The sequence below is a fragment of the Telopea speciosissima genome, chromosome 1 (genome assembly GCF_018873765.1).
Source record: "Telopea speciosissima isolate NSW1024214 ecotype Mountain lineage chromosome 1, Tspe_v1, whole genome shotgun sequence".
Lineage (NCBI taxonomy): Eukaryota > Viridiplantae > Streptophyta > Magnoliopsida > Proteales > Proteaceae > Telopea > Telopea speciosissima.
The window spans coordinates 5202629-5227085 of record NC_057916.1 but is presented as its reverse complement, the minus strand read 5'-3'; the positions used below and the strand labels follow the sequence as shown (position 1 = coordinate 5227085).

At 38.4% G+C, this 24457-nt stretch overlaps 3 protein-coding genes across 8 annotated transcripts in view; all 3 read right to left on the bottom strand.

The window, feature by feature from the left end:
* LOC122638325 (7-deoxyloganetin glucosyltransferase-like) overlaps positions 1 to 24457 on the bottom strand; it is a 35658-nt gene that overhangs the window by 9301 nt on the left and 1900 nt on the right. Inside the window, exons 1-2 of one of the 2 annotated variants that reach the window (XM_043831235.1) lie at positions 5670 to 5692; positions 514 to 1039 (exon numbers count right to left, since the gene is read on the bottom strand). In XM_043831235.1, the coding sequence (XP_043687170.1) occupies positions 514 to 1030 (517 nt within the window). In that variant the 5' untranslated portion in view covers positions 1031 to 1039; positions 5670 to 5692. Of the gene's footprint in view, positions 1 to 513; positions 1040 to 5669; positions 5693 to 24457 lie in introns of those variants that run through there. The other variant, XM_043831242.1, reaches the window with a different exon arrangement.
* LOC122638409 (7-deoxyloganetin glucosyltransferase-like) lies at positions 7089 to 8717 on the bottom strand. Its single transcript, XM_043831362.1, has 2 exons — positions 8191 to 8717; positions 7089 to 8060 (listed from the first exon to the last, which is right to left on the bottom strand). The coding sequence occupies exons 1-2, from the start codon at positions 8705 to 8707 to the stop codon at positions 7120 to 7122; spliced, it is 1458 nt and encodes a 485-aa protein (XP_043687297.1). The 5' UTR covers positions 8708 to 8717; the 3' UTR covers positions 7089 to 7119.
* Positions 15637 to 24457, bottom strand: part of LOC122638342 (7-deoxyloganetin glucosyltransferase-like) — a 49048-nt gene continuing 40227 nt past the window's right edge. For all 5 annotated transcript variants that reach the window (XM_043831293.1, XM_043831277.1, XM_043831260.1 and 2 more), the window contains exons 4-5: positions 19638 to 19643; positions 15637 to 15648 (exon numbers count right to left, since the gene is read on the bottom strand). The gene's annotated coding sequence lies outside the window, so the exon portion shown is untranslated. The remainder of the gene's footprint in view (positions 15649 to 19637; positions 19644 to 24457) is intronic.

Here is a 24457-nt window from a genome sequence, read left to right as displayed (position 1 = left end):
GAGACACTCCGGTTCTTCTCTCCACAGATTGGACCCGATCGACTTCAAACCAACGTCGTCTTGAACCTGGTTCAATAGAAGATGGAGAGGACCGATGCTGTAAACGCGAGGTAACATTTCAGAGAGTGCATTCAAGGCGTCCTGCTCCAGGGCATCGAAGGTGTTTAAAATGACCGCAGCAGCTTTTGGAGTTCTGGCCACTTCTCCCAAGGCAAAGTCGAGCATGATATCGTTGGGATCTGTGGTTATAGAGAAACTTGGAATATCTCTGAAACGGATGTCTCTCATTCCAGGGATCCAATCAATGGGGGTGTCTAAGTACCCATTTGTCAAGTAACTAGCATCTGTTAAATTACAGAATTAAAGAGATCGATCTAGTTAATACAATACAACTCTGGAAGAGTATTATAATATATTTTTATAACCCCAATAATGATATATATACATACTCTAGAGAGAGAAAGAGAGAGAGATTTGAAATTCATGATTTGTACTAAAAAGGAAGGACCCAACCTTTGAGTGGTGTAAGGCCTCTTTCCATGAGATGGGGATAGTGCATGTAGGCCAAGAAGCCGCAGGCGCTGGTCGTCCAGAACAGTACTTCAGGGACTCCAATTTCCTCAGCAGCTTGAAGGGTGAAGCTCATGATACCATCAGATACTATGCAAGTGACCGGAGGAATGTCAGCGGCAGCATTGAGTTTGGAGAGGAGGTTTCGGAAGGGAAGCAAGCAAGTGGTCTGGGTAGAGTGACAGAGGGATGGAATATCTTGGGTGGCATCTATATCAGAAGGTGGGAGACCGTCCGGGATAGTCTCGAAACGGAAATCAGGTAAACCCTTGAGAGAATTAGGGCCTCTCGACTTGGATAGGCGTTTGTGATTGAATTCAGTGTGGACGAAGGTGATCTGGAAGCCTCTGTGGTGGAGAAGTTTTGCCAGTTTGAGAATTGGGTTTATGTGGCCCTGTGCTGGGTATGGTATGCAAACCGCATGGGGTTTCTTCTCTTCCTTCACTGCAACACAACTCATCTCTCTCTCCTCTGCGGTCTATGAGCTCGTTGTGGATGGCAGTAGTAGGAGGACCAGTGCCTTCCGTCTATTCTTTCCTCTCGAGTCCGGTTAGATTTTATAGGGAGAGAACACACCACATGCGAAGAACACACTTGATTTATGCTGGTTGGTTCAGGTTCTCGTACGAGACGCACCTTCACCGCACAGATGGAATCCACTTCTAAGTTGGATTCCATATATGCCCCTACAAGACGTACGAGATGGTTCTCATATGGATTCGGCTCTTGTCAAATCGGGCAGCAGTGCTCTGAGACGAGGCGGTGCATATTTATGAAGAGGACCTGAGCCGAACTCTGAATAGGAAAGGACGTACAGTGGCCGTGTGTGGCTCATATATATAGTTCAGACTTGCGATTTTGGATTCAATAAAGAGGCTCGACGGCAATGATGCAGCAGTTAGATAACTCAGTCAAGATGTTTTGTTTACCACTTGCCAATGGAGATATTTTTAATAATTAAGAAAGCAACTTGATGGCGGTGGGAGTATAGGAGATCCTGTCCTAATGTCCTATGACCAGACAAATGTTAATGGGTAACAGCGACATACGCAAACAAAGTTGTTTTTAGGGCTGAAAATTCTAATCCATTTTGGGTCATGCATCAAATTAAACACTGTGGTTAGCTGACCTAAATTTATCATCTTCCAAGTTTCCATCTCAGGATGTATATTATAATCAACTGGATATTCTATCAATTCCCCCTTTATTACCTTACCAAAATTAGATTTTCCTGTTTTAATCTGTGCTGAATACTATATTCCTGGATTAAGTGTGGTAAAGTGATCATACATCTTTTTGATAAGAGGAAAGCTTACTTTATGGAGTCTGATTTTTATTAGCATCTGCATAGGCATGGATCATAGGCATGGATCATCCTTCAAATCTGGGATTGAAGATATAAGAAATATAGTGCTCAAATCAAAAGATTACTGCGGTTCTTCCATCTCCAGCCACATCCCCATAGCCTTGGGAACTTATTAAAGACTCAGTTTATATTTCTAACCATTAGCCGGATATAAGTTTTGACAAGAAAGGAAACCGCTTTTGTATAGCCTTAGCCGTAAATTGGCTCGATATGCCCAAACTAAAAGGATTGTATATTTCTCAGTTCCTTAGTTATATTTTGTTTCTATTTTTTATCATTAAAATAATAATAATAAAAAAAAAAAAATTAGTGACATACGCAGTGGCATATGCGAATCCGTTCCCTACTCTTCCCAAATTTTGTGCACTTGGGCTTGGCATCATTGGGGGGAGCGTGGTCCTGTCGTACGAGGGGGTCAATGAGAGCACACACATTGACATCCTTAGGGGCGGGATTTTCACCTTTCATTGGGGGTGGACGATCATTTCCCCCTGTTTATGGTTGTGGCCGATCGATACACTCCCCCACAAAGAACTTTTTTCCATTAATAAAAAATCACAAGGACATGACAAAGACTTTTGGAAAGACTTCCATTGATGAGAAGAAAGCAAACATTATTGTTTATAAACCTCATAGGGTAGCCGAGCCATTTGGCGACGATCAAATTTACCTTTTCCATTCAAGGAAAACTGTGATAGTTTACTGAGTAGGCAGTACAATTCCACCAAAACAATCATCAACAAATAATTTGCATATCTATGACCTGGGCAGCGATAAAGTAGGTCCAAATGATTTTCTATATGAGCGGTATTTATGAAATGCCTTGAAACACTTCACTAAGAAATGCCAATATCACCCGAAATCAGTATGGCATGAGTTTCAATCTATATGGACCTTCTAGTTAGTAATCCTCCGGGCTTATGAATGTTTTCCTCAAATCAAATAAAAATAGCTACGAGGAAACCTCTTGACTCTAAAATGATTATCAATTACTAAGATTCGGTTTTGACCCAAAGGGGGGAGGCTTCTTTCATTTTGCTTGGTCAATATATAAATATGCTAGTTATTGATTGGTGAGAATCACATCTTAATTTGAATTGAAAATTGATTCATATACTGTGATGAATTCGAAACATCAAATTTTGTCTTTCAGATTTAGATATCGAATGGAATTTTTTTGAAGATTAATTCAACAAATAACAATTGTTGCATCTTACTTGAAACATAAAAAAAGTATGTCTTGGGACTACCTTTACAAAATATGTGTTCTAGTACGGATTGAAAATGATGGGTCGTGTTAAAATGGATTAACAAAACCCTACTTGCTGAAATAGTTTGTTTATCATGTGAGATTGGAGAATATAAAAAATGGGTAAACTAGGAACTTTAAAGGAAAAGAAGGGCTGGTGAATATGGGATGGCTTTTTTTTTATTTTTATCATTCAGGCATGTGAAACAGGATGATCGAGAGGGGGAGAGTACTAGCAAGGAAATAATGGGGAAGCACAAGAATATATAGAGTTTGAAAAGATGAGGTTGTTTTCATTACCATTTTCCAAAACTGGCGCTACAAACCGCATGTATACCGATTGTGAACCCGATGACAAAAACTGAATAGAAACCGTTAAAACCAAACAAAATGCAGAACGAGTTTGATTTGGATTTATTCCTATTCGATTCGTTTTTTATTTTACCTTACCAAAATGTAAACTGCACCGAAATTAGACCGATTGATACCCTTAATCGTATCAACATCTATTTGCTCATAAGTGCTCTCGCTCACTAGTGGATGATGTACCGATTGACCGTTGTGATGCTCACCGCTGGACCGCTCCAATCAGAATCGATTGACCACTTAGTCAACTGGCAATGTTGTCAATGGTCTTTATCAATTTTAAATTGATGGCATGACTTAATTTTCAAGTTTGTGTTTTACTACTCCGATGACAAAGTCTCTTGAGCAACTTGATATTTTTCAATTGATACTTGAGCTCAAGGACACAATTCACAATGTTTGGAACATGTATACTCATTAAATCACTTGGAAAAACAAGATATCTTCTCATACACTAATATAATGTAATCATCAAAACATACAAATCATAGATTGTACGCATGGCCGGCATCCTTTGCATCAATATGTCACAAGACATCTATCCTACCACACAAATGATATGTCTTCCAGACTATTGGATAGAGAGGACATGGTCTAGATTAACCACATGTCAAATTTATAAGTCTAATTCAATTAGATACCTCTTTTTGTATTCACATACAATTCATGTATGTCTACTTGTACTTTAGACATTATTGTGCACTTTCCCAACTCTAAGCAGGAAAAGACAATTGAGATAAAAGAAAAGAAAAACCTAAAAAATGGTTGGCTTAAATTTATCTTGTGATTTTTGGATACGTCTCCATTGTTACATGGATAACTTATCTTATTATATATATATATTTTTAAAAACATTTTATTAGTGAAAGTGGAATTTTACTAAAAATTCTAGAACGGAATTATTAGAGACTGTTTTATATTAACACCTCAAAAAAGTTAGTATTTGTTGTGGCAACAATTATCGTTGCGTGATACCAAAGTTATAAATATTATTTAGCAGTGATAAAGAATTACTGTCTCTACATACTTTTAGTAGAGATGTAAACGGATAGTCGAAAATCCGTATTCGATTCGAGTTCGTATTCGTTTAAGTGAATCCGTATTCGGAAAATCCCAATCCGGAAACTATCCGAATCCGTCCGAAAACTAATCGGATACGAATATGATAATCCTAGTTTCCGACCGATTATTATTCGATTCATTTAGCTATCCGATGGTAATAAAATATCCGAAATATTATATCCGTATTCGTTTATCCAATTACAAGATTAATTAAATATTAATTTTATTACATTAATAGTAGTGTAGAAGTATGTGATACTGCTACGTGACAATCTCTCTCTCTTTTTTTCTTTTTTTTAAATGATACATACCAATCTAAAGGTCAGATTTAGGGGTTTATTTTGGACCGTGAGATAAAAAGAAGATATAAAACATCACACTGTAGTCACTCAACCCTAAAATCTTCTTCATTTCCTGAATTCTTTGATAGTCACACTCACAACCCTAACCCTAGGAAGCCACTAAGCCCGTGACGCCCCTCTCTCTCTCCCTCATTCGGTCATTCTTCATCTTGGAGAAGAGAACAACCCTACAATAGGATCAGTGATTCTTTCAGTTCTCGTGATGGAGGTCTTGAACCTTGGAACCATATAAAACGATGGCGACACGGCACGATCGTAAGCACAAGCTGCGTCATCAGCGACGGGGAAGGTACCGAGCCACTTGCGAGTGCATTTACGAGGCTCACGGATATTAGCTACCCATCTGCCTCACGTCTGTGTATCTGAATTTTTTGTTATCTGGTATTTGGACCACCTTTCCCTTAGGAACCCTTTGCACTTCCTACTACTACCCTTGTTGATATTGTTGGTGTTGATCTCTGTTACCCCTTCAATTGGGTGTTTGCAGCCTACAGGGTCCAATGTCCAAGGGATTTCAAATAAAGCCCTTATCGGAAAGCATTGCATCTCTCAAGGCCCCTACTAAGCTGTAAGGCCCGACTCCTTTGCCACTCTCTCAAATCTCAAGGCTCACTCCACGGACACGGTACACCGTACACCTGCAAACGGCAAACACTAAGAGTGCCACAGCCTTCGCAAGTTCGCATCACTTACTTCTCTCTCTCTATCTCTATCTTTGTTCGTTTCGATTGTTTTTTCAATAGTTCTGTATAAGGATTTCACTTATTACCTATTTGCAGGTTTTACTTGAAGTTCTTGGTTGTTCATATTCAGGATTCACAAAGGATTGTGCTTGAAGTGTAAAAATCAAGCCCAATTTGAGACTTGGTTTCTTTAAAAATAAATATTTTGGGGCTTGTATGCAACAGATCGATTGACTTTCTTGATGATTTTCTGTGTACATTGAACAGGAGTAATTGGATAATCGGTAACTGGTAGATGGTATTAATCGGATACTTAGTATTCATATGCTAAACGAATCGATCCGGATAATATCCGGAATCCGTTTAAGAAATCGAATTCGAATTTGATATCATTCTATATATCCGGTCGGTTATACGGATCGGATTCGGATGATGGAATGTTAAACGAATTCGAATTCGGATAGTACCCTATTCGATTCGAATTCAACCCGTTTACTTCTCTAACTTTTAGTAGTTTACCAAAAATACATACTTTTAGTAGCAATAATAATTTTCCATACATTTTTTTTGGTAAAATAATCTACCATACTTTTAGAAAATAAAAGAGTGTTATTCTTCTTATTGTGCATGGACAAACACAAAAACAATTACTTAAACAATTGTTTGGGATACAACGTAGGGATGTAAACGGATCGAATTCGATCGGATATTGGCAGTATCATATTCGTATCCGATTATATTCGGACGGATTCGGATAACATCCTATCGGTTTTCGGATGGATTCGGATAATTTCCAGATAGTGATTTTTTGAATACAGGTTCTCCTAAATGGATATGAATACAGATCGAATACGATTTTTCAACTATCCGTTGACATATTTACCGTTGTTATGATGAGGATTAGGGTTGAGACTTGAGAGTTCAATAACTACCATTTCTTCTACTCTTCTTAGTCTTTTATTTTCTTACATTTTTTACTTTCGATTTTTTAATAGATATGTAATTCCATGTATCACATTGCATAAAATAATATATATAAACCAATAGCAAATCTAGAAAAAGAATCACATTATCTTAACTTATAAATTTATAAAAATAAGATAACAAAATCCAATAAAGTAACTTAAAAGGTTAGACAAACACAAAGTTATATTTCAGATATTTTATTACCGTCGGACTGCTAAACGAATCGGATAATAATCGGTCGGATAGGGGGATTATCATATTCGTATCCGATTAGTTTCGGACGGATTCGGATTCTCCTAAACGGATACGAACGCGGATCGAATATGGATTTACGAATATCCATTTACATCTCTAGATACAAGGGTGCAAATTCCTTTTTACATTGCAACCCTTTCCCCTCAAAAAAACAATTTACTTAAAACAAACGTTTGGAATACCAGGAATCATACAAAGACAATTACCAAAACAAACGATTGGGACGGGCGAGGTTTTAAGTCAATGAGGGTTGGAGAGAAGCAGCTGATTCACCATGTTGTGGAAATTGACGTGGGAAGACCCACCAGGAGCAATGGCCTCCTCTGCTCTCTTCTTCCATTCCATGGCCTTGGCCTTAGTCTCCTTTCCCCTTTCACCCATCATCAAGTCCCTCACAAGCCTCTCAACGTCTTCCCTCTTCACGTTGTTGTCGATCTCATCCCCAATCCCCCAATGAACGAATGAATACCGGCAGTTTGTCTGCTGCTCGGCAAAGAACGGCCAACACACCAGTGGCACTCCACTGGATATGCTCTCCAATGTGGAGTTCCAACCACTGTGCGTCAAGAAACCACCCACGGCTGGGTGGTTGAGCACTTCCTCCTGTGGGCACCAACCCGCCAGAATGCCCCTCTCTTTGGTAAGAGTCAAAAAGTCCGGCGGCAACACGGCCGAGTCTCCCACTACCAGATCAGGTCTTATGATCCACAAAAAGGTTTGGTCGCTATTAGCGAGCCCCCATGCGAACTCCACTAGTTGCTGAGGCGTCATTACCGTGATGCTCCCAAAGTTCACGTAAACCACTGAACCGGGTTCTTTGGTATTGAGCCAATCGAGACACTCCGGTTCTTCTCTCCACAGATTGGACCCGATCGACTTCAAACCATCGTCGTCGTCTTGAATCTGGTTCAACAGCATATGGAGAGGACCGATGCTGTAAACGCGAGGTAAGATTGCAGAGAGTGCATTCAAGACGTCCTGCTCCAGGGCATCGAAGGTGTTTAAAATAACCGCTGCAGCTTTTGGAGTTGTCCCTACTTCTCCCTTGGCAAAGTCGAGCATGATATCGTTTGGATCCGTAGTTCGAACGAAACTTGGAATATCTCTGAATCGGATGTCTTTCATTCCAGGGATCCAATCAATTGGGGTGTCTAAGTAGCCATTTGTCAAGTAACTAGCATCTGTTAGTTACATTACAGAAGAGATCCATCGAGTTAGTACTACAACCTAGAGGAGTATATATATATATATTAATTTGGGGGGAAAACTACGTACTATAGTGATATTTTAATTTCATGATTTATATTATACCTTTGAGAGGTGTAAGGCCTCTTTCCATGAAATGAGGATAGTGCATGTAGGCCAAGAAGCCGCAGGCGCTGGGAGTCCAGAACAATACTTCAGGGATTCTAATTTCGTTAGCAGCTTGAAGAGTGAAGCTCATGACACCATCAGAGACTATGCAAGTGACCGAAGGGACGTCAGGTGTGGTGTTGAGTTTGGAGAGAAGGTTGCGGAAAGGGACCAAACAGGTCTTGCTGGTGGAATGACAAAGGGAAGGGATGTCTTGGGTGGCGTCCATGTCCGAAGGTGGGAGACCATCTGGGATTGTATAGAATTGGAAATCAGGTAATCCCTTGAGAGAGTCCGGACCCCTTGACTTGAGTAAGCGTTTGTGATTGAATTCGCTATTGACGAAGCTGATGTGGAAGCCTCTGTGATGAAGAAGCTTTGCAACCTTTAGCATTGGCTTAACGTGGCCCTGTGCTGGGTATGGGATGCAAACTGCGTGAGGCTTCCTGTCTTCCCTCACCGCAACAGATTCCATATCTCTCTCTCTCTTTTCTTATGGTCCACCACCACAGATGCAGATGCAGATGGTAGGTAGTAGGAGGAGGATTAATAGCTTCGTTCCATCCCCTTCCTGGTGACTTTTTATAAAGACAACAGAGGATTGGTATTCCTGAATCATATATATATATATAAATAGAAAAGAAGTGATCGATGAGATGGCCGTTGGCCTCGTGGGTCATAATAGTTTAGGGAGAGTTGAAATTTTGGATTCCGTAAAGGAGGCACATCTTCAATTTTGGAGAAAAATTCGAGGCGGTCTATCATATGGTTTGGCAATGGAAATATTTTTATGAGAAGACCACACCAATTTAATACACAGCGGAACATGCGGATCCATTCCAATTCATCTTCCCAAAATTTTGGGACCGTTGTATGATAAACTATTCTGTAGTGGCTATGGGAAAATGTGCGTGGCATCAGCGCCAACACACATTTCGCCCCACTTGATGTTTTCACGTGTACACTTCTATCGGCGGCCCCCATATGGGTAGAGATATGCTATCTCATAACAAACATTTTTTTTTTTTTTTTATTTATTAAATATATATTGTTTTTTTTTTTTTTAAAGGGATTGTTGTTGCATCTCTTTCTTGCCTTTAATCTTTTAATTGATAATATCACTTTCTAATTATTTTTGAAAATATTTTTACACTCTAACTTAAAAAACTTGAAAATAAGGCAACAGACAATTGAAAAAAAGTATTAAATTCTAAATAAACATGTATATATATAGATGTATTACTTTGAAAGTCCTTTCAGTTTTTTCTACATTTTTCCTTGCATTAATTAAAAACTAAATGCTAAGTGGTGGACATTGTTTGGACTAAAGAAAAAAACATTGAAATGTGTGGGATCTTCGGATCCAGATCCTCTATGGCGCTCTGCTCGTAACGACTTAAGTGATGCAGACTGAGCTGTGCGAAGACCGACTTACCTCTATCCAAATGCCTTATCCGAGTGGGGGTAAGACAGTCATTGCAAGCGGGGCCCCGTCTGCACCGCACAAACCGCTACAGGCAACTGCACCGTACACAATGTGAATTGGGGATCTTCCACTCTTCTCTCACATGACTCATTCATATTTGCCACATGTGTAAGATTTTTTTACATTAAAACTTGTGGGCATATTTATGACAAGTTCGAATGAGGTTCACGTACAAGAATTGATCTTCTGTTCTTATAGGTGCTTTTTCAACGTGTGGCAACCAAATAAACCGTCTACCTCTCATCCCTTCTTCTTATTCTTTCTCTCTATATTTTTAGGGAGATTGAATACTACTTGATCGCGTATTGTGCATGATCTCTATATCCAGACACAGGGTCGTGCAAAATGACCAAAACTTTCTCCGTTTCAACGTAGTTCGATCATGCACGTATATCGTTTTTTTTATTTCATTGTCTTATTCATAATTTTTTTTTTAAATTTAAGTTTAAAAAAAAAAGATTTTTAAAATAATTTGAAAACAACATCATTATGTTTTTTTTTTATAACAACATCATTATGTCATTATCAACAAAACTGTCATCGTGTCTTTTAAAGGAGAAAAAGTCGCGGCGTGACTGATAAAGTACCTTAAGCGCACCACTAAACCCAACACTTGAAATCTCATCCGTTGATTTTTAATGTAAAATCCTAACCGTTCATTATTTTACCTGTAACAGGCTAACCTAAATTCCACCTACCCTTTTAAATATATATATAAAAAAAAAAAATCTCTCAATCTTCGAACCGACAATACACAAGAAGGGCAGAGGGCGGAGGTGGGAGAAGCGAACTTTGTCTTCATCGTTTAGCCTGAAGGTTGCCAGATCTAGATCTGTGGGGTGTGTAATCGGAATGAACCGATCGGAGAAGGATAGGGAAACCAAACCCCCACCGGAACTCAAAACCGACTCAAACCCTAACAGCAGCAATACCCCGGCTACATCCCTCTCAGAAAGACTAGGCCTCTGCAAACCAGCCATTCACGTTTCGAGATCAGGAACTGCTCCGTCCAGTCTCTCTTAACAAAATTAATCCTATAAACTACCAAGTGCTCTGCACATCATCGATCACCCACAATCTAAAAGAAAGAAAAAAGGGTTTAATAAAATCTGCCAGCCTTATCCAAAAACCAGAAACCCAACCACCCCCAAAATCCAGTACTCAGAAATTTCATTTCTCTTTCTTTCTTTCTGGTGCTTTGAAGCATTTTACACTTTTACAGAGAAGAAAAATGGCAGATATAGCTCTCTTGATTATGGAGGATTACAAGAGTAGGAGGAGCAGTAAAAAAGCAGGTGGGAACCAAAGTGAGGATCTCGATTTGGTCTCTAATTGCGTCTCTCTTCTTTCTCATCGGAGCCTTGATGGGTTCTCTTGGATTATGAAAAATCTCAAGAGAAATTCGATTTCGCCAATAGGACTCTCCGTACTAAATCTGAACTTGGTCTCGCTGCCGTCAACGGCTTCTTTTCAGCTTGATTTTCTTTTATTTTCCCTTTCACCGCTGTGGATGATTTCTCTCTGTCAAGGTTTCAAAAGAGATTTGCAGAACTAACCTAACCCACTGCCGGAGAGGATGATTGTTTTTCGACCGGCGAAGAAAGGAGTTGGAAAAAGAAGAAACCTGTTGTCACGGTCAATAGGTTATAAGATTTTTTTATTCAACGGTTACGATTAAAAGATAAAAAAATAAACAGCTCAGATTTACCGGTCGAGTTTAGTAGTGCGTTTAAGGAATTTCATCGTCGCACCGCTACCACCCGCTCTTTTAAAATATACATACAAAATGACAGAATTTGTTCTCCTTAAGAAATTTCAACAAGAAAATCCCTCATATAATATAATTCTTTCATGCACATTATATAATATAATGCACCTGGTTTCAACGTAGTTTTATACTATAGACAAAGATTATAATTAGAGAACTTATTTGAGGGACCCAACAACCTAATTATTCGTTGGCATTTGTAAGAAAGAAAGGGTATATTTTGTTGAACTAAGAAGTTGTAACTTTATTTTGCATCTTATCTTATTCCTAAAAGTCATTTAATGCATAAATAATCATATCATTTTACATATAATTAGTATTTATGATTTTCAATTTTTTTTAAAAAATCTTTTTTACCTCTATATTAAATGACTTTTGAGAATAAGACAATAAGTGGAAAAAAAAAAAAAAAAAAAAGGGTAAAAGATCGTTGTTAGGCTGTGTGGCCCGGCACAAGTGCATGCGACAATGAGAGCATACAAATGGGCATTAACGAGGTGGGATTTTTTTCATTTCAAGGGGGTGCAATGGTCATTTCACAGAGTCCAATGTCTAGGCACAGACTACATGCAATCAAGAATACATGGTCCCATGTGGACATTTTGTAAAAGAAAATTCTTATTGTAACCAATGTTGCGTACATGGGTGAATACTTGTCCTGCACGGTCATGCACAAGTGCAAGGGACAATGAGAGCGTATAAAGGGACATCAACATGGGTGAATTTTTTCATTTCAAGAGTGTGTAACGGTCATTTTGCAAAGTCCTATGTCTGTACTGAGGTTGCACCCAATACAAAATAATTTTCTTAAAATAAATTTATGACCAAATGTTTTCTGTACCGAGGACCCACAGGTTGCGCCCAGACACATGGGGGTGGGTAAAAATAACCACCCCGCCCCCCTAAATGATAGGAATACCTAGGGCTAGGGGTGTCAATGGGCCGGTTCGGGCCGGTTTCGATTCGGACTTTTCGGTTTCGGTGTGACTTTTATAGAACCCGAAACCAAACCATTAAGAAATATTCGGTTTCGGTGCGGTTTGGTTTCGTGTCGGTTTCGGTTTATGATAACGGATTGATATCGGTTTGGTACCGGTTTTATATAACTAGTAAGGTCCGGTTAGTGCTAATTTTTCTTCTATTTCTCTTTTAAGTACATAAAATATTTCAAATACAATGCATCTTTGTATCCTATGTCCTATGGCCTATGGATACAATTGGTTGGGTAATCACTAACAAAGGATATGAGATAAAGTGAGAAACTATCACAACACATTTAGGGGGCAATGGGGCATTAGGCATTTACTGATTTACTCATTTATCGGGTTAGGTCGGTTCGGTTTGGGTTCGGGCTACCGGTGCACCGTCGGGCTAGTCCAAACTAAACCAAACCGTTTGCCTTTCTGGATCCACAAACCGAACCGAACCATTAAGAGTTCGGTCCGGTGTGGTCCGGGCTCATTCGGGCTGGTTCAGGCCGGTTTCATCGATTCAGGTTGGGTATTGACACCCCTATCTAGGGCTGTAAACAGATCGGATTCTGCTCGGATAGTGTTATATCCGCATCCGATTAGCTATTGGATGGATTCAGATAATGCTAAACGGATACGGATATGGATACGGATCAGATATTTTATCCGTTTACATGTAAATATAGTTGTTCGAATAGCTATAGTCTATCCATATCCGTATCCGTTTAGCTTTCAAACAGATTCGGATAGTGCTAAACGGATACAGACACGACTACGAAAACGGATTTTGACTATTCATTTACACCCTTAAGAATACCCAAGCCATATGTCTGCCCTAAACTTATAATGTCATTGTAACCCACTTTATTTACAACAAGATTTTCCCTCTATAAAATGCCCACATGGGACCAGCTAGTCAGGTTGATATTACAAGTTCGTGAGGGTACAATGACCGATTTTCTACAGCAAGTTGGCAACTTATATGAAGTCCAGATCACGGATAGCAAATCTCCTAGCCCCCTAGAAAATAAATAACTTGATAGACCCCACCCTATATTATTTGGTCTAAGTATCTGGTGTTAATGTTTTCATCCGGGGGAACTAAATAGGAATCGCACTCAGATAACAAAGATGTGATGTCCTATCTTCCAAAATGAATTGCATTTTTCCCTCTAAAATTGAGGAGTATTCTATAGCATACTAATCTTTCTATTTTCTTTTAGAGATGTAAATGAAGAACCAAAAATATGAATCCGAATTCCATTTTCATCTGTATTCGTTTAGAGATATCTAGAAAGAAAAAAAATCTGAATACTCCGATAAATCTGTCCAAAAAAATATCCGAATATTTAACAATAAAAAATTAAGCAAATAATGATCTTTAGAGTTTTTGAAGATTCTACAAGTTCTAGAATATCAGGAAAGAGAATCATGATCTAAGAGATATGGATTGCGAGTGAATTATATCCACTTGAGGGAGAAGGTGCGAGTTACACAAGGTAGAGATGTAAATGGATGGTCGAGAATCCGAATTCAATCTGCATCTGAACCCGTTTAGAGATATCCGTATTCGGCCAGGAAATATCCGGATTTGATCACATCCGATCCGTTTACATCCCTACTTTCTTTGAATAATGTAATTTTAGTTTTATTTCAAGGGAGATTTAACAGTTTGACTGACTTTCTGACACGAAAGGCACTATCGTCCGGTCCATGACTTGTTGAGATGTGTACTCTGTAGCCGTCAATTTTCACGTTTTCGAAAATAAATTTATTTTTATCAATAAAAGAACGCACATATAGTCTTACCCATTTCAGTAAAACTGATATAAATAAAAATGAAGTGTGACATTGGACATCCATTGTGACATTTACTTTTTGTGCACGTGGACAGTAAAGTTAGCTATGGAAAAAGAAATCACCTGTAGTGAAATTATTTTCAAACAATCGTTAGTTCGATTGGTTAGAAGTATTGTCGATTGAGTGCATGCCTCCCAGGAGATTAAGAGATCGACTCTTAAATTACATATTGTACCAAAAAGCACCCTCTTACCCCCTTTTACCAACGATAGTATAGATTGTTGACTTGTCTTAACCTTTCCCCATTAGCTTGAATTTATTTGTCGGTTGAATATACGGAATTGGGAAATGTTTCCATCATACAGATCTATTTGAAAATTCTTTTTACTGTCACCAATTATTTTTTTATTACGAGGGTATCCACATACATTGGCTCTACCAATCCCTCCATAACAAAACAACCACCGTGCCTACTAAACCTCCGTCACATCACTGAACTGATTCAAGATTGAGTGATAGGATTGGCCTAAGATGAGGGCAGTGGGATTGCTCGCCACTGAGTCGACAGCCCTTGGACCACTGTACTTTTCTATAAAAACTTTTGTTTTCCAGAAGTTTCAAGCCCTTATGAGAAGTCAAACAAGACCCACGAGAGTCAGATAGAGACAACGAAGGGGCCAGCCGGCCAGCAGAGGACATAGGGCAGAGGGGACGTATAAATTAAGAGTAAATTACTCCCCCCTCCCCTCGATTATGGTCTAATGACAAACCCCTCCCTTGGGTTTTGAGAAATGACTCTCCCCTCCCCTGCATTCCCAAGATTCTATCAACCGTACCCTTGCCGTTAAAAAGGGCTGTTAAGTGATGACATCACCCTAATTATATTCGTTTAAACCCCAAACTGCCCTTATATTTATAATATTCCAATAATACCCCCTCCTAATAACAAGAGAAAACAAATAGAGAGAAAAGAGAGAGAAAACGTATCTCTTCTTCTTTTGTTCGAACACATCCGTTATCTTCTTTCTTCCGTGAAGCAGAAGAACATCATCGTACAAGTTAGCGGTTAGCTCCGGCCATATTCTTTTAAATGCTATCCGGCTAAACTAAAGGTAAGCCCAATCGATAAACCCTAATTTTTATCTCTAATCCCATCGATAAACAAATTGACAAACCCTAATATTTGGGGACAACCCATTTTGCGTAAATTCACAAGGGGTGGTGCTACATCAAATGTGATAAAAGCTCATTCAAAAGATTGATCCTACACACGGTTAGGTAAGATTTGCACCTATAGTAGTGCAATTGATCTCTGTCTCAATAGACTCTTTCGAGCTTGTATCTCCATTTCACCTCATCCACTGGGTAGATTCTTTTGAGTAAGGCTTTGGCTTCATCTTCCCTTCCCGTATAACATTATAAATACACAAGAAGCAAAAATTGGTTTTCTTAATCATCTCAGAGATAATTGGAGCTCAAGTTTCAACTTATCTAGATATATAAGAGTATAAAAATTGTTTGAAAAGGTCTCATTTGAAGAACTCGAAAATAACTCGGGAATAAAAATAAGTGTGAACCTTTCTATAAAGCCGCGTGGTGACTCGAAGAAACCACATTAGTGCAAATTGAAACATAGCCGTAACCCCGCAACTCCAAGCATCCACCTCCATGTCCCAGAGCCCGAAACATCAAATCGATGGGTTAGTTAAAGTTGTCTTGTCTATTAACACTAAACCAAAAGAAACAAGACCAGATCATTACTACTACTTTACAAGATATGGCTTAATTACCTTGGTGAATGCTAAGTTGATCGGTAAGACAAACGCCTCCGTTATAAGGAAACCATTGGTACTAACCAAGGCACCTCGGACTTTAGCAGGAGAAGCTTCGAGATGTATAATGGAGATGTCATCGATGCCATACCAACACCGAGACCCACAAAATACGACCAACGATGTTAAACCAGTGCCCAAAACCCGGTTAAAACTCCTGTCACCACCGGTCCGGTTTGAACCTTTATGTAGAACCGGAGCGGAGTACGCTCGTGAACTGTGGACCATGATACTCAAGCCATCCCACAAGATTGTTGACCGTGACTTAGAGAAGTCGCGAGGATAGGTACATCGACCATAGAGGTGTGGTTTGTGGGTTGTTAAATAACATTGATTAAAGCCCCTTTCAAAACCCCAATACCCAAACCCATGAGTTTTCTTTTCATATGTATTTTAATGGAGAAAAACCTAATCGATCATGGGGTTTACAAACCCATGTTGGGTGTGTGCTATGGCACCTTGGTTGAGTTGTTCTCATGGCCAAAGAGACCCTTAAAAACCCCTAAGAATACCCCATTTTAGCCCAAGACTTTGGGGCTGCAAAACCATTCTCGAATGGCATGAACAAGAAGAGGCGCACGTGGACGTACATGCAAGTGCCAGCCCCGAGAAACTAGATCTCGCGGTGGGAAGTCCGAGAGGGACAGGCACATGGACAGGCACATGCAAGTGCCGCCCCGAGGGACAGCACATGGACAGGCACATGCAAGTGCAGCCCACGAGAAAGATCGCCGGTGGGAGGTCCGAGAGGGACAGCACATGGACAGCACATGCAAGTGCCGGTCCCGAGAACCTAGATCGCGGTGGAAAGTCCGAGAGGGACAGGCACATGGACAGCACATGATATAGCCTTGTCAGTGCCGGTCCCCTATTTTAGCCTTGTTTGATAACTTATGGGGCCCAACTCTTCTAGCCCTAAGGCACTAATCTCTCCCCACGTTGTACTCATACTTATTTTATGTTATCGTGATGATTACAAGGATTCTAATATTGAATTCATGCTTGTATAGGGAAAGAAGGGAAGTGGGAGCAAATGTGATGTCAATACCTCTCAAAGATTGACCAGATCTCAAGCTTCTTCTACCATCACTTATGACAATATGCAGGCCAAGATTGAAGCACAAAGGAAAGCCAAGGAAGATAAAAGGAAAGCAAGAGAAATGAAGAAGAAATAAGTTCAAAGAGGGGAGGAGAGGCAGTGAAGAAATTAGAATCATAGGCTGTAATTTGATGATTTTTATGTTTATTTGGATATGATATTAAGTTGGATGTGGATGATTGTAAACTTTTTTTTTTTTTGGATATGTTGGATTTTGTGGTAGACTTTTATTTTGGACATGATGTTAAGTTGGATGTGGATGATCCAAACAAATTTTTTTTTAGATATGTTGGATGTTGAAGTATGGTAGACAAATACTTTTGGAAGCATAGACTTTTTTTGGATAATTTAGGAATGCTGTCCAAATTTCCAGGTTTAAGATAGCCTATTTAAAGGGAAATGCTGTCCAAATTTTCAGATTTTTAAAAGCCTATTTACAAGGGAATTGCGTCCAAATATCCGGATGTTGTGGTACAGTAGACTAATACAAGGGAATGCTGTCCAAAGCTTGCATAAATGGTTTTGTAAGGGGCGGTGAGGTGGTGGAGTTGAGTTGTGAATACACCGTGTGATGGTTTCAAATAATTCATCTAAAATTGTATGTGATAGTGGTTCTCTGCTTGGCTCTGTTTAATGATGAGAAAGAAGTTCAATATAAAGTCCTATAATGATCACTTGAGGAAAAAGCCAATTAGAAGATCTTGTTGATTAAATATGATTGTAGAATCATTTGCTAATGATGTTGTACAATTTTTCATTACTAATGCTGGGATTTAAGTACATCGCACTTTCACCAAAAAAAAAGAAAAAAAGTACATCAGTTTCACATTTATTTGCCAATCATAACTGATACAATTACACCAACAAAGAAAACTAGAACAAAATAAACTCCAAGCTTCATTGATGCAACAAACTTCTCCGTTTCATCCATTCTAATTGTTCCACTTCGCACCGCTGTTGTAACCCCGTAACACCTCTCGCAAAACCCGTATCTCCTCTCGTAGCACCCGCACCTCCTCCCGCAACTCTTGTAAATCGGGGGTGGATTCGGACAAGCTCGGTTGTTGGTGCAACAATGGGATCACACCAAACAAAAAAATTACAACCATTAATGCGGGCAATCGTAAAAAGCCTATTTGGATTATTATCGCTCGATATTCTAATCACACTTTCCGATTACATTTGCACCTCAAGGATTTGTACTTGAGTGTATTAGGATTACGCAATTAACACTTGAGCTAGACATTTGATACATTTACCTGTAAAAGATGCACAACAAAAACAACAAAAAAAACAAATCAATGTTGTAGAGTGATCTAAAGAATACAAAACCGTAACCTATATAATAGAAATCGAGAGATATGGGAGTGAGAAAATAACTCCAATCTAAACAATAAAAATTAGAGAGAGATGGGAGTTGGTTGCCGATCCAAGCCGTGAGATGGGAGTTGGTTGCCTATTTTCTCTAGTTTAATCACATAGGTATTGAATATAGGTTATATACACTCCCATAATGAAACGGAATAGCATATAATCATCTAATCAAGCCAAAAGAAACGTTTTTATAATACAACAAGAGAATTGGGGAAAAAAAAAAAGAACCAAGAGAAATCAATTGCACTACTATAGGTGCAAATCTTACCTAACCGTGTGTAGGATCAATCTTTTGAATGAACTTTTATCACATTTGATGTAGCACCACCCCTTCGAATTTCGCAAAATGGGTTGTCCCCAAATATTAGGGTTTATCAATTTGTTTATCGATGGGATTAGAGATAAAAATTAGGGTTTATCGATTGGGCTTACCTTCGATTTAGCCGGATAGCATTTAAAAGAATATGGCCGCAGCTAACCGCTAACTTGTACGATGATGTTCTCTCGATTTCGCGGAGAAAGAAGATAACAGATGTGTTCGAACAAGAAGAAGAAGAGATACATTTTCTCTTTCTCTTTTCTCTCTATTTGTTTTCTCTTCTTATTAGGCGGGGGTATTATTGGAATATTACAAATATAAGGGCAGTTTGGGGTTTAAACGAATATAATTAGGGTGATGTCACTTAACAGCCCTTTTTAACGACAAGGGTACGATTGATAGAATCTTGGGAATGCAGGGGAGGGGAGAGTCATTTCTCAAAACCCAGGGGAGGGGTTTGTCATTAGCCCATAATCGAGGGGAGGGGGGAGTAATTTACTCATAAATTAATGATCTAATAATGTTGAGAGTTGGAGCTCTCTTTTAGATTGATGGCCTACTATTTACTATTCAATTTGATTTGTTAAGATTCTTGCTCAGATATAAGAAAGCACAAAATTATTGCTTTGTCTAATATGAAATAAAATATCTCATCCAACTTGACTAGTTGATACTTTTATGTGGCCAGAGCTGGTGCAGACGCTGCTGTGCAGGAGCTAAACATTTGTGGGTTGGTGGGCATTTAGGTTTACGAACCGAATTCTTCCGAACTGCTTCTATTTATGATTTTTTTATTTTATTATGAACTCATCAGATTTTTGAAATTTGAGCTGAATCGTATATTAGCTATCTCTTCCATAATTATGTATACCATTCGGATAACTCATGTTATGTGTTTATCGAATTCATGTATTCGTTTCAAAAATTGAATTGCTCCAACATATTTTGGTGGTGATTCGAATGAATTTTTATTTTTCCAGAGAATTGTGATGGTAGGGAAAGTTCGATTCAATCCAACCTAATGGAGGAGTACTTGTATTTTTTCTTCGTCTTGATGTAAAAGAGTTGAATTTGGAGTTTTTGTATTAGCGTTTTTGAAAGAAAGAGCAAAAATACCATGTTGGGGTATTTTGAGAGATTTTCACAATTTAATTTTCTTCCATTACATAATGAATGAAACATCTCTAGCTTCGCCCATGGACTTAGCACATTGTATTAATTTGTGAATCATGTTAAATCTCTATCATCTGGTTCTATTTTTGTTTCTATTCGTGTTTTGTTTGGTATTTGTTCTCGCATTTCATTATAAAAGTACCTTTTTGATACCTTGGGGGGGCCTCCCAACGATGATGCTCAGGGCCCAACTGATTCCTATAGCAATCGAATTGTGAAAATGATTGTTTTACCCCTAACCTTTTCTATTCCCAACCTTCCTAAACAGAGCCAAGACTCCTTAGGTAGTCTTATTTAACTAATTTTTAATCTGTGCGTAAAGTTTCATAAAAATCCGACACTGTTGACGAAAATAAAATTTTTGCCATTGCTATTTTTCTTGATATTTGTATCCCTATCACATACACGGCAAAATTTTCCCCATTTTATAAATACCCTTTACTCACACATTTTTGCCATTTGGAGCGCCATTGTTCGAACTATGTTTCGACAGCCCCGGAAATGGATTCCGGGGAATCGGACGTGAACCCACTATGCCGAACCCTTCCAAGCATCAAAGGTAATTTTTATTTTATTTGTTTATTTTTATATATAATTCATATTTTTCTTTGTGTATGCACTAGATTAGGTGTTTTGCCTTAAAACCCCTCTTAAAAATGCTTAAACAGCTCATTAAATTCGGGCAAAATTGTATGAGATGGCCCACAGTGTCCTTGACATGTTCTGAAAATTAAACCCAAGGTTCAAATCTTCTTTTTTATGAATTTTTGTTCTCAATATTTACCAAACAAAAAATAAAAATTTTGTTCTCAATGGCATCTTAGTCATTTTGTTAAATATGGGTTTCAAAATCTGAATTGAGCTCGGGTATTTGGGTGGATATGAAAATAACATCCTCAGACACTGCTCTGAGCAAAAGAATGACTCAAAAAATCTGGCAAATGGATTTTACCATTTTGCCCTTCAAAAAAATACAAGAAATGACAAAAAAAAATAAAAATCCAAATTATATGAATTGTATTTCATTAGTTTCTAACATTTAAGCCTAATCCAATTCTGTATAGATTTTTATATAATGTTTTTTATGCTCCCTCCTCCCCCTCCCCCTTAGGCTATTTAGTAGAGATGTAAATGGATCGAATTCGGTCGGATAGTGGCATTATCATAATGTATCCGTTAATATTCGGACGGATTCAGATAATATCTTATCGATTTTCGGATGGATTTGGATAGTTTCCGGATAGTGACTTTTTAAATATGGATTCTCCTACATGGATATGAACGCGGATCGTATATAAATTTTTGACTATCCGTTGACATCTTTACCATTTTTATGATGAGGGTTAGGGTTGAGACTAGAGAGTTCAATAACTACCCCTTCTTCTACTCTTCTTAGTCTTTGATTTTCTCATATATATATGTGATTTCATGTATCACATTGCATAAAACAATATATATATAGACCAATAGAAAATATAGAAAAAGAATCACATTATCTTAACTTATAAAATTATAAAAATAAGATAACAAAATCCAAAAAGGTAACTTAAAAAGATAAACGGACACAAAGATATGTTTCAGATACCAATAAGGTAACTTAAAAAATTAAACGGACACAGAGATATGTTTCAGATATTTTATTACCGTCGGGATTGCTAAACGAATCGGATAATAATCGGTTGGATAGGGGGATTATCATATTCGTATCCGATTAGTTTCGGACGGATTCGGATTCTCCTAAACGGATACGAACACGGATCGAATACGGATTTTTGAATATCCGTTTACATCTCTAATATTTAGATCATTTATTTATTTTAATTTGAAAAATCCAAAAAATGTCAAAACATATATAGTCACAATGCATGTTGTGTATGATCGCATGGTAGGCCATGACCCAGTGTTTTGAATGTTAATGTGCACTTCAATCAAGTTTTGCAATTTTTGGTTTATTTTCTTATAATCAGGGTATATATACCATGATGTATGTACTATGATTTGCTCAAGTTAGGGAATCTCATTTCTTGGTATATACAATTTGTATCAGTAGAGGTGATCATTTTTATAGATTTTGTGAAACTTATCTAATGCATTTATTATTTATATTTGCATATTTTGATTAGGCTTTATATAAATAATCATTGAAAAAATTGGAGTTTTATGGTATGGGAAAATGTGTGAATCCCCCCCCCCCCCCCCCTTACAGGTGCAGGTGGGATCCTTAGAGATCATTTGGGGATCACTAAAAGATGCTTCTCTTCTTTCCAAGGAATGGGAACCAATAATCACGCAGAGATGGCAGCCTTCTTCTTAGGCATTAAAGAGGCAAAAGAGCTACAAGTGAAGCAACTCTGGATAGAGAATGACTCTGCGAATGTGGTCACAAGCATCTTAACATAAAAAATTCCTTGGTTTTTTCTACAACATTGGTGGAATGCAGCTCCTTATCTCTCCTCTATTCAGTGGCGTATCACCTACTGTTACAGAGAAAGTAATGTACCAGCGGACACCTTGGCCAACCGAGCAGCTAGGCGAAAAATTTCAGAGCAATGGAATGACGCTCCAAGCTTCTTAGCTCACTCTATAAGCTGGGAAGCCATGGGCAGGCCCTACTTTCGTTTCAGCTAATTTTTCTTTCTTTTGCTTTCTCTGAGTATTTGATCTCTAGAGGATCAGATTAGTTTCCACTGCTTGTACATTCTTCTCTCTTATAATACATACTTGCTGACCTTTTTGCAAAAAAGTGTGAATCCCCCCCTTGGAATGTCATTCTCATCATGGGTTGCATTCCCCTTGTATATGGTTTCCGCACATGCATCTTTTACCTTTTTGCCCTTCAAGGACACTTTAGTAATTTGGCCCTTTAATTCTTAAAATTGCAAAGAAAAAGGATCTGGATCCTCTACTGTCAAGCTGCCCCGTCCTGCCATGCTGCGCAGACACAATAAAGCGTGAAATGATAGTCAGGGTAAGGCGGTCATTTCACGCCTTATTATGTCTGCGCAGCACGGCAGGACGGGGCAGCTCGGCAGTAGAAGATCCAAATGCCATTATCACACCAATTCAAACGGATGACTGTTGCCCTTGAGCAGTGTCCAGTATCTGTACCGTTATATTTGTTCCTCTTCTTGCAAATGGTCATGCTCATGAAAGTGCAGATTGGGTCTTAGGTTATGAGTTGAGTCGCGTTTGGGCTGATAAAAGATCATCTAAGAAACTTAAAAAATAAAAAAGATCACTATGCAATACACTCTAAGGAAGACATTCCCATCTTCTCGGGCAAAATATTCGTGTGAATCAATCGTAGGTGTCAGAAAGGAATCCTGCCCTGATTAAAAGGGGTATTTTGAAAAATACAAAAACCTAATCAAACTGAGTCTAAACCCATAGGGAAAGGAGATGATTACGGGAAACAGAAAAATTCCTACTGCCTGGTGTGCAGGAAATTTTTCCCCCACTTCCTCACCATCTCCTTCAACAAATGCAATGCGCATGGTACTAACTTACTAGGTATTTATTTCATCGTTTACCAAAAAAAAAGTATCCATTTCCATCTCCTCGCCGATGCAATCAATGCAAAGGGTTCGTCCCGTTGGGACCAATATTTCAATCAACTTAGCAAATCAAGAGAAAATTTTCTTTGGCATTTGTGTATAAATTTTAGTAAGCTATCAAATATTTAGGTTATACTATATATTAAGTAATTTTTTTCTTTTTTGGTAGAAATATTAAATAATTTTGTGAAAATTTTATTTCTTGGTGTTAGTTGAAACTTTTTCATTTATTATGGAATAAGTACAGTCTCAGTTGTGTTATGCAGAAAAGTTATTTATCAAATCAAACCATTAGATATTAGGAAACAAATCACATATAAAAATATAAGGACCCGAGTTTCCCTCCATCCACATTAATGGGATCTCATTCCTCGAGGGGAGGTAGAGGGCGGGAATGGGTATAAAAAAAGTATTTTGGAGCATACTAAAATCCTAGGAGGAGTTTGTGAACCATAAGATGGTGGGTGAACTGTCCTCCATTAACGCGAGAAAAACACAAGATGTCTAACCAATATAGGTCAGACAACCAAGGAGAGGAGAGTGACCATTCAGTCATTTTCGTATAGGACAAGAGTCAGCGAAGCTGTTAATCTCCATGGGAATGTAAAAGAAGTTACAAGGCTCAAATGCAAGAATTAAAGATCGTACATCTTGAAGGATGTTTGAGACTTCAAAGAAGGGGGGGAGGGGGAGATCGATGAGGGTTGTGGATGAATTTAATCAGCTCCAGGTTATCAGCTTCTACTTCAGTATTAGAGATCTTACATCTTGAAGGATGTTTGAGGCAAGGAATGTCAATCATATACTTTTCCACATATTGTTATGTTCTCTTTGTATATATTTTCACCC

What these genes read in the sequence shown, in the direction of transcription:
- LOC122638409 (XM_043831362.1), bottom strand. Translation starts at nt 8,707, where the DNA reads ATGGAATCTGTTGCGGTGAGGGAAGACAGGAAGCCTCACGCAGTTTGC. An exon ending in AGGCCTTACACCTCTCAAAG is followed by an intron (nt 8,061 to 8,190) that starts GTATAATATAAA and finishes TGTAACTAACAG; the next exon opens with ATGCTAGTTACTTGACAAAT.